The sequence below is a fragment of the Notolepis coatsorum genome, assembly GCF_963971535.1.
Source record: "Notolepis coatsorum genome assembly, chromosome: 8".
In the NCBI taxonomy this organism is placed as follows: Eukaryota; Metazoa; Chordata; class Actinopteri; order Aulopiformes; family Paralepididae; genus Notolepis; species Notolepis coatsorum.
In genome coordinates, this window is record NC_140172.1 from 147,676,353 (window position 1) to 147,692,413 (window position 16,061).

The following is a 16,061-nucleotide window of genomic DNA, read 5'->3' on the forward strand; positions in this document are numbered from 1 at the left end:
GGTGAGCAGCTTTGGTGTTATATAGATATGGTGAGCAGCTTTGGTGTTATAGAGATATGGTGAGCAGCTCCGGTGTTATAGAGATATGGTGAGCAGCTCTGGTGTTATAGAGATATGGTGGGCAGCTCTGGTGTTATAGAGATATGGTGAGCAGCTCTGGTGTTATAGAGATATGGTGAGCAGCTCTGGTGTTATAGAGATATGGTGAGCAGCTCTGGTGTTATAGAGACATGGTGAGCAGCTCTGGTGTTATAGAGACATGGTGAGCAGCTCCGGTGTTATAGAGATATGGTGAGCAGCTCTGGTGTTATAGAGATATGGTGAGCAGCTTTGGTGTTATAGAGATATGGTGAGCAGCTCTGGTGTTATAGAGATATGGTGAGCAGCTCTGGTGTTATAGAGATATGGTGAGCAGCTCTGGTGTTATAGAGATATGGTGAGCAGCTCTGGTGTTATAGAGACATGGTGAGCAGCTTTGGTGTTATAGAGACATGGTGAGCAGCTCTGGTGTTATAGAGACATGGTGAGCAGCTCTGGTGTTATAGAGATATGGTGAGCAGCTCTGGTGTTATAGAGACATGGTGAGCAGCTCTGGTGTTATAGAGACATGGTGAGCAGCTCTGGTGTTATAGAGACATGGTGAGCAGCTCCGGTGTTATAGAGATATGGTGAGCAGCTCCGGTGTTATAGAGATATGGTGAGCAGCTCTGGTGTTATAGAGATATGGTGAGCAGCTCCGGTGTTGCAGTGAGTAGATGACAGGTGTATGAAATAAGGAGGGTCTGATCACAGAGGTTTTGTAAATTGTAACCATGGTGTGTCTGTGTTCCTACCAGCCTCGACCCACCCTGACGGTCTCCCAGAGCGGGCTGAGTGGCCCCGGAGGGCCTCGCACTCCCAGCATCATTAAGGTCCCCAGCTCCCTCACCCTGATGCCCCCCCGCCCCGGCACCCCGTCGCAGCCCTCTCCGCCTGCCACTAAATACATCGTCATGGCAACCAGCTCGGGAGCTTCCTCCACCCAGCAGGTACTTTTTTATTAGTGGCTATTTTGGCAACCGTATGAATTGACCACCACCCAGGGAAGAAAGAACATTAATAGAGATGAGCAAAACTCACTAAATTATAGGGATGCACCGATATGAAAATTTGCCACCGATACCGATTGTTCAACTAACACAATCGGCCGATACCGATATTTGTGACAATTTTTTTTTAATATATATATATATATATATATATATATATATATTTTTTTTTTGTAATATTTTTTTTTATGAAACTACTGTATATTTATGTTACAAATTGTGCTCACCGATATGAACATAGGCCTTTACTTACTTAAAAAAAGGAAACATCAAGAAAGGAAACATCAAGAAATAGCACTATCTCTCTCCCAGTATGGTCTGCCGGGCTGCAGCTAGATACTAGTTCTCCCAGTATGGTCTACCGGGCTGCAGCTGGATACTATTGTCTCAACCAGAGCTCTCAACGAATGAAATTTTGATTGACAGTCGACAGTCGACCACCAATCGGCAAGCGCGTATACATTTTTTACTTCCGCTTTTGTCCGCCATTGATTTTGACGAGAGGTTTTCTACAACAACAACGTTAGATCCCCGCCGCGGCGCGGCCGACATTTAGCTTTTAGCTTTGCATGATGACTAAATGAGGCATAATGATTTTACTGCAATGAATGTTATAATAAAACAAAGCCTTTCTATACATGTGTCTGATTGAAAACTTTATTAACAGATTGCAGAATGGGTAAAACTCAGGGCTCTATGAGCAACGGAAGGAACTGAGCTAGTACTTGCTACGTTCGGGTAAATAGTATGCTGATGTTGTTGAACGTGTAACACTAACTATATAACGTTAATGCCACAAAACGAATGCATTTGTTAAGTAGTAACTTTGATGCAGTAGCTTGTGTGTGTGTGTGCCGGGGGCGGAGTTGTGCAGGTCGCGATGCGACTGAACTTTTTTTTGCCTTTTGACGCGACACAAATTGATGGATATTTATCGGCTACTGCCATCGGCACATTCGAGCTTATCGGCCGATAGGCCGATTGCAGTCAACAAGGCACTTATCGGCCGATACCGATACCCGACCGATACATCGGTGCACCCCTACTAAATTACTATTCAATAGTCACTGGGAACTATTCAAATACATTCATTCTGAAAGTTACATCGTTGATGCCTGAAATGTGTGAGATTCCACATAAACGTATGGTTTTGTTTTTACTTAATAGCGAACGTGAAATAATCCAACAAGCTCGCTAGCTGGCTGCTGTCACTGCATCAGCTAGCGCTAGCGGACCAGGCTAGCTTATTTCCGGGAATTATTTGTTAAATTCCACCACCAGCACACCTGATTCAACTTAACTAACCCTTTATTAGTTGAATCAAGGTGTGCTGGTGGTGGAATTTAACAAATACATGGAACGGCTGGGGTGTCTCGAGGAGAGGTTTGGGAACCACTGGACTACTAGAGCATACATTTGAGCCATCAAAGAAATTAAGCAAAAGTGGTTACCTGTGTTGAATTGGTTTATTTTTTTAGAAAATAAAAATATATAGTGGATTATTATTGCCACTACTACCACTGCCAATACTACTGATACATCCCTATTGGCAAACCTTATATTTAAAAAAAAATATATATTTTTTTTAATTACTTTTTTATTTATTTTTCATTACACAACTGTGGCGGGACTACCGTAATTCCTCTAATAGTAACCGGGTCTCAAATACAAGCCGGGTCTCTATTAATGGCCGGGTGCGCTCTTGAGCTAAGCAATTATAAGCCGGCCTCCTAATACAAGCCGGGTTACTAATATACTGAGCTGCATACTGAGCTAGTTACTTGATTTCACTTTGAAAACGTTGAAATGACCAGTGACCACCTGTAATTGCACTGTTTACTATTTCATACAGTACTTGGTTTCAATAAATGAACCCAGTACATTTTACTGGGTTCAAACTGACACAAAATGTTGATTTATTCATTATGATCCGTTTGAAAATTTGAAATATAGGCCTCCCTCTTATACAGGCCTCCTCCTAATACAAGCCTGGTACCCGCTACAGTTGAAACAAATACAAGCCGGGGTTACTATTAGAGGAATTACGGTAATTAGGCCGCCACAGTCTAGGTCATTAATGGGAAACCCTGATCTATAGTCCTATGTACTGTAACGTTACATAGCTGTTTAAGTTTATTTAGTTTATAAAGGACAGTGTGTAATGACAATCGTTTGCATTAAACAAATAGATGGGTGCACTAGATTTAGCTAGAAGCTATCATTTCCATCTATAGTCCTATGTACTGTAACGTTACATAGCTATTTAATCACAATAGTGTCGCATGTGTTTTTGCGGGTCCAGTCCGTGGTACGTTGACAGAATTTGTAAAACACCTTATCGCCGGAGGCATAAAAGTCATTAGGATACTGCTCTGCTCTGAATTTAGGGCTTATTGCAGAATTTCTTAGCTTCTTGACGATGTTAACATCAAAGCAGCCAGATGGCAGACGGTTGGACTCTGCTGTGTAACTTGTGTGTAACACGCAGCGGTCCCCGCCTCCCCGGTCATGTTTGCTTTGCAACAAACGTTCCACCCAAAAACGGAATTTCAGTCCAGATTAGGCCAAATTCTGCAATATTCCACGTTTTGCAGTTGATTCCATTTTTATTGGTCAATTCCGTGATTCCGTCCGCGATTCTGTGAACGCGGATTTCATATGGCTCTAGTAGAAACAAGGGGAAATATATATTTTTGAGACAAAACGATATTCGCATAAACAAAACATTAATAATTAACCTTGTGGTTCGTGGATATAAAATGTATCCAGCTAGTTTAATGTTTTAGCTGCAAAGGTATTTTTGTCTGTCTGGTCAGTAACATGGGTCTCCTAGTCCCAGTAACACAAAATACATTTCCTGGTATCCCGTTCCCATTTGATCTAATCAGGAGAGAGAACCGTAGATATTTGTACTTATTTCAAGAAATCTTGCCAAGACGAATCTGCTGGCAGATATGTCATTTGACATATTTGCTTTTATTTATTATTGTTGTCGGACCATTTTGGAACGAAAAAAAGCTAATTTCAGCGAGCACAACGCTCGTCACAGAAAATAAAAGGGATGTGATGTGGGGGTGGAGTCTTAACGTACACAGGGGTGGAGTCTAACGTTGTTATCTCACCGTCTCCGCACCAGGTCATCACCCTCAGCTCCTCCCAGTCGGGTCACTCCCCGGTGACCAGCAGCGCCCCCACCTCCACCCTGCAGCCCCTGGTGAAGCTGGAGCCCGGCGGCGGTCCTCGGCCGCTCCAGAAGTACATCGTGGTGTCGCTGCCCTCGTCCTCCTCGCTGGAGAGCAAGAACTCCGTGATCCCGGCCTCCATCTCCTCCGCCGCCTCCCTGGAGACGGCCATCAAGATGGACCGCTCGGAATCCCCGGGCGCCAACACGCAGCCCCCGCATTGAGAGACGATCTCCGCCGCTGACCACTGACAGCTGCCAGGTGCTTAAAGGGGACGGGTTGAACATCGAGGGGGCGAAACGCAACGGAACTCTTGTCACACACAAAAAAAGTGGAACGTAGAGCGGATATAGATGTTTCCATTGGCTGACTGGTAGATGTTTCCATTGGCCGACTGGTGGATGTTTCCATTGGCTGACGGGTAGATGTTTCCATTGGCCGACTGGTAGATGTTTCCATTGGCCGACTGGTGGATGCTTGGCTTCCTCAAGCCCCCCGAACGTTGCTACATGGCTCATGTTCTCCATCCAGCTCTCTGTCTGTACGTCGCTCTCTCACACCGGAGGCTAGTCAAACTGGACAACAATGCATTAGACTTCATTCTCAACGAGGGGGTGACCGTCACGCCCGACAACAATCGCAATGACGGAAGCGACTGACGAGCGGTCCTCTAGAGTTCTAAGACGAGGAGGGTGACGCAGCGCTGATGTTCCCACGAGAAGAAGCTCGGCACCAGATGAAGCTACTTCTTGTTCCGCCGCGGTGGTAACGGGTGGAAGCCGTTTTCAAATACGTTTCTTTGACGACACGGACTCACCCTTGTCTTGTGATTCTAGCCAGTAATCAGGAGCACAGTGCGAAGTTCTATCGTGAGCTTTTCCAGGATAAAGACCATGGGTCTCATTCTCCAAGGACTTACGACAAAAAGGGCTTTCTCTTAGAGCCATTTGAGACCTTTTCGGGCTGATTTTGGGATTCACCAACCGTCCCAATAAAACATATATAATTAATATTATATTATAAATATATTGTCTATTTTCATTTCTTGCCCGAAAATGTCTCAAATGAAAGCCCTTTTTGTCGTAAGTCCATTGGAGAATGAGACCCATTCAGCACAAACTCATAATCTTTTGTTATTTGCCTTCCCCTTAGTGAATGAAAATATGACCCCCTTGAGGCTAAAGTCTGTCCACGTTCAACCAGCATTTCAACTCAAAAAGGGATATTTCCCTGTATTTTTTTTTAACATGTATACCTCCATCTCCATGTGTGTTCATGAATGACCTCTGACATCAGAGGTTCCCAGGACTTGCAGAGACCTCGGTCCCCTGGCGTTAATTCCCTTAACCCATTCATTGCCAACCATGAGTATAGTCGGGTTAACTCGCCATGCGTTGCGTGCCAATCATGAGTATGGTCGGGTTTTAATCGTTTTTTCTTTTATTAGCGATATCCATTCATGTTTCATCCATCCAGCCTGACGTTATCATTGGGAATGGGTCTGAGCTCGCAAAGGGCAAATACCGCTACCTATCGTCTCCCGGATGGTATTGCACATCATTGCATTGGATTGGCTGGGACTGTGCATCCGAAAAAAAAACTCTGGTCCAAGGTTTCCCTTCTCGGGCAAGCAGTATAGGGTTGGGCACCGAGAACTGGTTCTAATAGGAACCGGTTCCTAACTTCCGGTTCTGGAACATATTTGCATTTCGATTCTTAATTTAGATTATAAAAAAAAAATTACTTTGTTAATTAATACCCTAGTTACAGTACAGCAACCAAATTAAACTGTATCAAGTCAACTGACAATGTGAATAGTATGACATTTTTTTTTATATAAAAAATAAAATAAAATAAAAAATCTCCTGCGAAATAAGCTGTGACCTGTTTTGACCTGCACCTCAAAGAATCGGAATCGAGAATCGTTTAGAACAGGAATCAAAATGGAGAATCTGAATCGGAACCGGAATCGTTCAAATCCAAACGCTAATCCCAACCCTAAAGCAGTATCGTGTTACCACATTCACTGGGGAGGCTGGGAGCAGCGTCGATTATGTGTTTTGGACTATAACGTTGGATCAATAAACGCGATCAATATTTGGAATGGCGATCAGGAATTGGTGCCGTTAGCGCTGACCAAGGCACGGATAATTGATTTTTCAGCCCGCTTCTCTAGCGTGCATAATGACACATATACTATCGATAATCTAGCGTTTATTTGAAAACGATTCATAAATGAGCCGAAAAATGACGATGTGTTTTGTGTATTCCACTAAAGGGCTATTATCGCGGATTTCTCTGGAATTACTAGAAATCTCAAACTATACTCGTATTCAAACCGGTATAAAACGGAAATGTACCAATGAAAAAAACAATCCGTTTCGTACATGTTGACTGCAAGCAAGTCATTGATAAGCGACAGGTGTATTAGACCCATAGCCATAATTTAAGATATAGTTTAAGCGTTCGCAAATATCCCCGTCCTCCCATTGACTTCAGTGCTGGCACGCTAGACCTAATTTGGTCATATGGGCGTGGCTCTGAATGAGTTAACGGTGACCTCCGGTTTTCAAAATAAAAGCTGAGTGATTGATTCGTAGAAGGTATACATGTTAAAGATGTTCCAACAAAATGAAATGTTCCAGAAAAGCAACATAAATAAATGTATACATACATGCTCATCTGCTTACCCAGTTTGACTTGGTTAGGAGCCCTGCTGTGGTTATTCACCATCGACACCAATCATGTATTCCAAGTTGATTACAGAAGACACAAAATAATTTTTGAATAATTATTGTGTATTTTTTTATTTGGGTTGATCCACTAGAGATGGTACGTGTATTTTTGGGGATTTGTGCTGAATGCATCAGGTAGCTGTTTAGTTTCTCTTTCATATCTCATGCTCTCTCCGCAGGTGAGCAGTCTTGTGATTGGCTCTAAAAGGCACACACGTTAAGGTAGTGTCTAGATCCCGTAGCCCGGAAGGACGTCTCCATGGAAACTCACTTTTTTTTTAAGTTTATATATATATATATATATATATATATATATATAAACCATCCCTTACCTTGACCACTCCCACCACCTAGGAATCAAGGAAAATATAAAGGAAGGAAGGGTCATCATGTCAGAATACCGGCGTGCTATGCTCTGCTTGGTGCCAGTTCTATAGGGCGGTGTAGTCTGACATCACTGGTTGTTCCACCCGTATAGGGATTTATCATTGGGAAAATGGATTATCGGCTATTGTAACAATTCTGCCTCATGAATATTGAAAAGCTTTCCATTTGTGCACAAAATGAGTTCCTTTCTATCACTAACATAATTGTTTAAGCATTTTTGGTTGAAAAAAAATTTGGCGATTTATTTTTATGATTAATTGCGAATATTTTCATGTTGAGCTATAGATTGTGGATGAACAAGCACAGAAAGGTACACCATGCCAATGTTAATGCTTTATTTGTTTTAAAACTAGACGATTTAGAAATGGGCAATGGGGAAATACATTGCGTTGGAACAGAGGGTGGAACACGAAAAACGGCAATGACGTAACCACTACACCTCCCTATAGAAGCCTACGTTAAAATAAAAAATATACCAGCTATCTGAGGAAAGAATACATCAACCAATATATCAAACGTTAGCTACTTAACAAGGCAACACATTGCAGATGATTCTGACATCCGAGGTGAAAACCAGTTTAAATGACATAAGCGAGGAGACGGCTGATGACATTCAACTCAACGTCGGCCGAACTGAACGTTTCCACACTTGGCACCAATGTGTGTTCACGCGCTACACCGTGACGTGATGACCCTTCCTTCTTTTATAGTTTCCTTGCTAAGAATTAGGAAATGCTTGTATACAGCATCCTTCCCGGCTACGGGGTCTAGACGCTACCACGAGGAGTGATCAGACGTCCACGCTGTGTCCTCCACCAACCAGTCCTCCACCACCCTCGCCATGTAACATCCCCCCCCCCTGGGACAGCATCATGTCGGCTACATTAAATTATTTGTCTCCAGTCGTGAACTAGTGTAAACTAGTGAAACACCCTGACATATACTGTATATACTGTCATCATGCCCAGTGAACTCTGGAAGTGTATCTAGCATTTGCCATGTGTTGCTGCCAATATTCTAATTGATTTCATTATTCTTTGTATCGCTAAAATAAATCGGATTTTGTATTGATTTGTTGGTGGGTGTAGTGTTTTATTTTAAAAAGAAATTGAAATGTCTCCCCTCATAGTTCCAGCGGTATGTTGGATTACAGCGTGGGGTTTGTGTGAAGACTGAGGCCATGTTTGCTGGTGCGTTCATTCATTCAATCTTTATTTAATCTTGAAGGATCATTGAGAGCAAGTTCTTATTTAGGATATAACATTTTTCAATTTATAGAAATGGAAAGTCAATCGATTACATATTTAAAATAATTAAAAACAACTGCAGACTGGTTTGCCATTAAAGATTTAAACTGACCAATAGATGCTAATTGTAACTGAGGGGTTACAAAACCCTGACTGTATTAAAGATTGTGATAGATTAAACCACTGCTAGTTATGTACTTTAATTACTGGCCAGACAGTACATCAAATATAGATGGTGAACACCCACAAGAACACGGCATTGACACAGAAATACTATTGGAGGGTAATTTATTATTATTAGGCAACGTTAGGTTACAGAATGAGAATTAGGGTCGCGCTTGTATGGCGAAGAATATACGTAAAGTCAGTCAAGAGCATAAGTCACTAAGAATAGCAGGAATCCTACGATGGGTCTAAGCTGACGCCACCTGTTGTATAGTAGCAATTATATAGGGCAACACCGGTACCAACTGGAGACAATGGGTTCCCTCCGGGGTGTAAGGCCTGGAGGGTAGAGGAATGTTCGGGTACTCCGTCTGAGTCAACGAGGAATAAAGAGACTCCAGGTACAGGAGTCGGTGCTTGTACTCCCTTGATCAGCAGACAAAAGCAATAGTTGTAATCCAAGATGCTCGACAGCATTGACGACAGCTAGCCAGCCCCGTCCACGAGGCAGGCCCGAGTGGTAATCCTCACGAGGTTAAATCCCAAACGATAGTGGAAATCAACGGTGCTCTTCTCCGGTAGTCACGTCCCAAATCAATATAATCCAACCAGGAATGGTTCTGCAATCGCCGGCGCCGATTCTCCTGTGTACATGTCCAACGGTTCTCGCCTAGGACTCCTCGGGTGTGGGCGACGTATTTAGGCCACACAGCCTGGATAAGTGCACTAGCTAAAGACACGACGAACCGATGGGTAATGCTACACACGGAAAAACTGTGACCGCACGATATACAATAAATTATCGACTATTGACTTCACATTAGATTAAGTCGAACTCAACGTTACTTCATTAAACTCTGACACTTTAACATTCTATTCGCACGCGGTTCTCAATGCTCTATTTAGATGCAAGGTTGCTCACTTCACTGCACGTTGACTCGTGGTGAAGGTGGGTAAGGTTTAGGTAAGGTACTGCCGTTTACACCTGCGCCGTATTTATACTTAAGTGAATATCTAGTCCCAACCTCAGTCCTTGTCTCGTATTACTACGCAGACTCTGGGCATGTTCTGACATGCCTGCAGTTCAAGTCAAGTCAAGAGTTTTAATTGTCACGGCATACAGGTATACAATGAAATGCGGCTGGTCTTGCCCGCGACGATGTGCAATACAGTGGTACAACATATAATAGAGTCCAATAAAAATACAGTGGTACAACATATAATAGAATCCAATAAAAAACAACAGTGCAATAAACAGGTACATGGTGTGCCATCTCGGTATCTGTACATAGTATTTACAGAGCATATAGGACATGCTAGGTAGCTTTAGTAGTGCAATACACTGTTCCTGATGTTATACTAATTTAAGTGGCCTTTCCTCTGGCCATAAGTGTGCGTGTGTGCGGCATGAGTGTTAAAGTGGCTGCTAGTGTGTGAGCGTGCTCAGCGTGCGTGTCGTGTATGTGCTAGTGTGTGGATAGTTCAGTTTCTGTGTCTCTCAATGTTCATTGTTCAAGGCTCTGATGGCCTGGGGGAAGAAGCTTAGCCTAAGCCTCTCCGTCCTAGTAGCTGGGGTTCGCAGGCGTCTGCCTGACCTCAGCAGCTGGAACAGGCTGTTATTGGGGTGGTGGGGGTCTTTCATTATCCTGCAGGCTCTGGATTTGCACCTCTTGTTGTATAGAGCCTGCAGGGGAGGTAGCGCAATACCCGTGGTACGCTTGGCTGAGCGCACCACTCTCTGTAGGGCCTTCTTGTCCTGTGCCGTGCTGTTCCCATACCAGGCAGTGATGTTTCCGGTCAAGATGCTCTCTACAGCTCCTGAGTAGAAGGACTGGAGTATCTTCCCCGATACTCTGAACTTCCTTAACTGTCTCAGGTGGTAGAGGCGCTGCTTCGCTTTCTTTACTACTGTGTCTATGTGTGTTGACCATGTCAGATCCTCTGAGATGTGGACCCCCAGGTACTTGAAGCTGCTCACCCTGTCCACGGTAGCCCCGTTAATCATCAGTGGTGTGTGTGTCTCCTGCTGTCCTCTCCTATAATCCACGATCAGCTCCTTGGTTTTACCAATGTTCAGGAGCAGGCTGTTGTCCTGGCACCAACGTTCCAGTACCTCAACCTCCTCTCGGTAGGCCTTCTCGTCGTTGTCCGAGATCAGCCCCACCACCACTGTGTCGTCTGCGAACTTCACTATGGAGTTGGAGCTGAACTTGGCCACACAATCGTGTGTGTAGAGTGAGTACAGCAGGGGGCTTAGAACACAGCCCTGGGGGGACCCGATGCTCAGGGTGATGGTGTTGGAGGTCTGACCCCCCACCCTGACCGCCTGGGGTCTTTCACTCAGAAAGTCCAGTACCCAGGCGCTCAGGGCGGAGCTCAGACCTAGCTCGATCAGCTTGTCCACCAGTCTGGTGGGGACTATGGTGTTGAACGCTGAGCTGTAGTCAATGAACAACAGTCTCACATAGCCCCCCTTCTGACGGTCAAGGTGGGAGAGAGTGCTGTGCAGTACCTGGGAGACCGCGTCGTCAGTGGACCTGTTTGTCCTGTATGCAAATTGCATAGGGTCCATATCACTGGGGAGAGAGGCACAAATGTGGTCCTTGACCAGCCTCTCGAAACATTTCATGACCACAGAGGTGAGTGCCACCGGTCTGTAGTCATTTGGACATGTTGGGGAGGGTTTCTTCGGTACCGGGATGATGGTAGACATCTTGAAGCAGGCAGGGACTACTGACTCCGCCAGGGATTGATTAAATATGGCGGTGAACACCGGGGCAAGCTGGTTTGCACAGGACTTAAGTATGCGTCCTGTTATACCATCTGGGCCCGCAGCCTTCCTGGTGTTCACCTGCATAAATGCTCTTCTCACACTGTGTTCCGACAGCGAGAGAGCGCCCCCGCCCCCCCGCGGTTGCCCCCCCCCTCCACAACAGCCGGTGTGCCAGTGACGTCACTAGCCAGAGGGCTAGCGGCGACACTGTCTACACCGAACCGAGCGTAGAAGGAGTTGAGTTTGTCCGCGAGAGAGGCGTCGTCGCTCCCCATTGAGGGGGCGCTGACTTTGTAGTCAGTTATTGTCTTCAGTCCCCTCCACAAGCCTCTTGTGTCGTTTTGTGCCATTTGTGTCTCCAGTTTCTCAGCATATGTCCCCTTAGCAAGTTTAACAGCCTTGCGCAGAGTGTAGACTGAAGCCTTGTACTCTTCCATATTTCCTGACTCTCTGCCCAGGTTATAAGCCGTGGTGCGTGAGTTCAGGGCTGCTCTTATAGTGCTGTCCACCCAAGGCTTCTGGTTTGGGAAAACCCGCGCCTTCTTTGTGAGGACAATACCGTCTGTCACTGTCGTTATGTAACTCACAACGGTATCAGCGTACTCGCTGACGTCACTGGCGCTTCCTTTAAACACGTCCCAGTCTGTGTCCTCGAACGCATCACGGAGCGCGGCCTCTGATTCGTCAGACCACTTTTTTGTCTCACGTGACACGACAACGTCACGCGATCTTTGTTTGTATGCAGGAATTAAAAAAATGGAGTCGTGATCGCTCGCGCTTGCAGCGCCCATCAGTGGCGGAGCCGCTACAGCCTTGTATCCGGCTTTGAACGGGGTGTAACAGTGGTCGAGTGTGTTTCCCCCTCTTGTGGAGCAGGCGATGTGCTGAAAAAAGGTCGGCATCACTTTTTTCAGATTTGCCTGGTTGAAGTCACCAGTCACTATCGTCGCGGCTTCCGGGTGCTTGATTTGTTGTTTGTTGAGGTGGTCGTGTAATTCCACCAGCGCTTTGCCAGTATTTGCCTGTGGGTGGATATACACGACGGATATAATGACCGCGGTAAACTCACGGGGTAGGTGGTACGGTCGGCACAGGATTTGGAGATGTTCCATATCTGGGGAGCATGAACTTGAGAGGACATGTACTTCCTTGGGATTAACCCAGAGATTGTTCGTGAGGATGCAGACCCCACCTCCGATGCTCTTCCCAGAGGCTGCCGTGCGATCTGCTCTCAGGACGGTGAAATTGTCCGATGGAGAGACGCTGTTGTCCGGCGTCGCTGGCTTGAGCCATGTCTCCGTGAAACACATGACGTTAACGTCTCTCATCTCCCGTTGGAATCGGACCCTCGCTCTCAAGTCGTCCATCCTTCCCTCCAGCGAACGTGCATTCGCCAGAAAGATGGATGGAATTGCTGGACGGTAAGCAGATCTTTTTAATCTGAGTCTGATACCGCCTCGTCTTCCTCTACGCCTCTTTCTGCCGTTTCCTTTGTTGTTCTCCCGCTTGATTTCTGTTAGCCATTCTGGGCATAAAGTGTCTCCCAACTCCTCTTTGAGTCCGGAGTTTAGGTCCATACAGTAGAAGCCCTCGAGAATCACGTCCCCACTGCCACTCATCTACCACTCCAATGTCACTTTAGAACTCACTCAGGTGTTAATTTTCGGGGGCTGGTACTTAATTTAAGTGCTTCCCCAGGGAGGGGGTCGGGGGCTACTGCCCTCAGACCCCCAAGATAATTTTTATATGGGCAGTCTGACTTGGCGTACTGACCATATATTAGTGTTGCAATGCATGATAAATAAACAGTGAAAAAATCTAAGAAATCGGATGGGGCTGGGACATTTGGGACGAATAAAAATGTAAGATGAAAATCTCCCCAGCCGTGGAGGTGTGAAATCTGGCCCGGTCGAGAACAATAGGAGTCACAAAATCAGAGTGGTGAAGTAGTGGCAGAGTAGCAGTAAATGCCTGACTTCTAAGGGCTTCTACTGTAAGTGTCTGGCGGTCGTATGACATACCCGCCAGTGATGTTTTAATAAAAAAAGTAGAAAAAACAAACATAATAGCTAAAAATGTGCACAATCGTCGCGGAGCTAAACCAAAGGCGACTGACCGGGGTCGCGCCATCTCAGTCTTTGAACTTGCCGTTGGGGGCTTGCGCGTTGGCGCCTGGGGGCGCTGTCCAATAGGAGAGCGAATATTACTCTGGTCTGCAGGTAAAGGGATATTCCGTGTATATATATAAATAATATACAAAGTATATCAAACGATACATATATATATTCAGTTTAATCTGGCCCTTCACAACACTAATGAATTGAGTTTTAAAGTGCTTTGCAAAACATTCCATGTTTCTGGGGCACAGAAGCTGAAAGCAGATTTTCCTAATTCAGTGCAAACTCTAGGGACCTTAAAGGAACAGCGGACATGGCCGGTTAGCCTTCGGGAGAGGTGTTAGTTGGACAATGCCTTGGCTAACCGGCACTGTCCGCTTCCATTCATTGTGCTAAGCTAGGCTAACGTGCAGCCAGATAGCTTTCTATTGAACGCACAGAGAGGAAACTGGTATCTGTCTTCTTGTCTCTCTGGAGAAGACTGTAAGCTAATTTCCCCAAATGTTGGCATGTTCCTTTAAGTAGTAAGCCACTTGACATTTTAGTCATGTTTACTAAAATGCCAGGTAACTAAGTAGCATCCTAGATAGTGGGTCATACACAGGATTCTCTGCAGACCATGAAATGTCTGATGGTGGCTGAATAGGTCTTGGATGACGCTCACCTTTGCAGGGTCGAGGTGGATCCCACTCATCAACGCTCTGCCCTAGAGAGGCACCTTTGCAGGGTCCAGGTGGGTCCCACTCATCGACGCTCTGCCCTAGAGAGGCACCTTTGCAGGGTCGAGGTGGGTCCCACTCATCGACGCTCTGCCCTAGAGAGGCACCTTTGCAGGGTCGAGGTGGGTCCCACTCATCGATGCTGTGCCCTAGAGAGGCACCTTTGCAGGGTCGAGGTGGGTCCCACTCATCGACGCTCTGCCCTAGAGAGGCACCTTTGCAGGGTCGAGGTGGGTCCCACTCATCGACGCTCTGCCCTAGAGAGGCACCTTTGCAGGGTCGAGGTGGGTCCCACTCATCAACGCTCTGCCCTAGAGAGGCACCTTTGCAGGGTCGAGGTGGGTCCCACTCATCAATGCTCTGCCCTAGAGAGAGCGGCACCTTTGCAGGGTCGAGGTGGGTCCCACTCATCAACGCTCTGCCCTAGAGAGGCACCTTTGCAGGGTCGAGGTGGATCCCACACATCAACGCTGTGCCCTAGAGAGAGGCACCTTTGCAGGGTCGAGGTGGGTCCCACTCATCAACGCTCTGCCCTAGAGAGGCACCTTTGCAGGGTCGAGGTGGATCCCACACATCAACGCTGTGCCCTAGAGAGAGGCACCTTTGCAGGGTCGAGGTGGGTCCCACTCATCAACGCTCTGCCCTAGAGAGGCTCACCTTTGCAGGGTCGAGGTGGGTCCCACTCATCAACGCTGTGCCCTAGAGAGAGAGAGGCACCTTTGCAGGGTCGAGGTGGGTCTCACTCATCAATGCTGTGCCCTAGAGAGAGGCACCTTTGCAGGGTCGAGGTGGGTCTCACTCATCAATGCTGTGCCCTAGAGAGGCACCTTTGCAGGGTCGAGGTGGGTCTCACTCATCAACGCTCTGCCCTAGAGAGAGAGAGGCACCTTTGCAGGGTCGAGGTGGGTCCCACTCATCAACGCTGTGCCCTAGAGAGGCTCACCTTTGCAGGGTCAAGGTGGGTCCCACTCATCGACGCTCTGCCCTAGAGAGGCTCACCTTTGCAGGGTCGAGGTGGGTCCCACTCATCAACGCTGTGCCCTAGAGAGGCACCTTTGCAGGGTCGAGGTGGGTCCCACTCATCAACGCTCTGCCCTAGAGAGAGCGGCACCTTTGCAGGGTCGAGGTGGGTCCCACTCATCAACGCTCTGCCCTAGAGAGGCACCTTTGCAGGGTCAAGGTGGGTCCCACTCATCAACGCTCTGCCCTAGAGAGGCACCTTTGCAGGGTCGAGGTGGGTCCCACTCATCGACGCTGTGCCCTAGAGAGGCTCACCTTTGCAGGGTCGAGGTGGGTCCCACACATCAACGCTGTGCCCTAGAGAGGCACCTTTGCAGGGTCAAGGTGGGTCCCACTCATCGACGCTGTGCCCTAGAGAGGCTCACCTTTGCAGGGTCGAGGTGGATCCCACTCATCAACGCTGTGCCCTAGAGAGAGTCACCTTTGCAGGGTCAAGGTGGGTCCCACTCATCGACGCTCTGCCCTAGAGAGGTTATCTGTGACTCGTCTCAGAAGGTATCATCGTCATGTAGTGGATTTGCGGTGCTTCCTGTAGTCTCACTTCATGTTCTGCTGCCGTCTTGCCTACAGACCATTATGTCTAAAATAAATCTCTATACCGGCCACATCTTTTGAACAGTTGACATTT

The 16,061-nt window shown here is 46.7% G+C and overlaps 1 protein-coding gene across 1 annotated transcript in view; it reads left to right on the forward strand.

Moving 5' to 3' along the window:
• The window catches only part of LOC311233068 (transcription initiation factor TFIID subunit 6-like), a 53,647-nt gene extending 48,343 nt beyond the window's left edge, over positions 1 to 5,304 (forward strand). The window contains 2 exon segments of the mRNA XM_084319937.1: positions 837 to 1,028; positions 4,225 to 5,304. Coding sequence (XP_084176063.1) covers positions 837 to 1,028; positions 4,225 to 4,494 — 462 coding nt within the window. The 3' untranslated portion in view covers positions 4,495 to 5,304.
• The last annotated feature ends 10,757 nt before the right edge of the window (positions 5,305 to 16,061 follow it).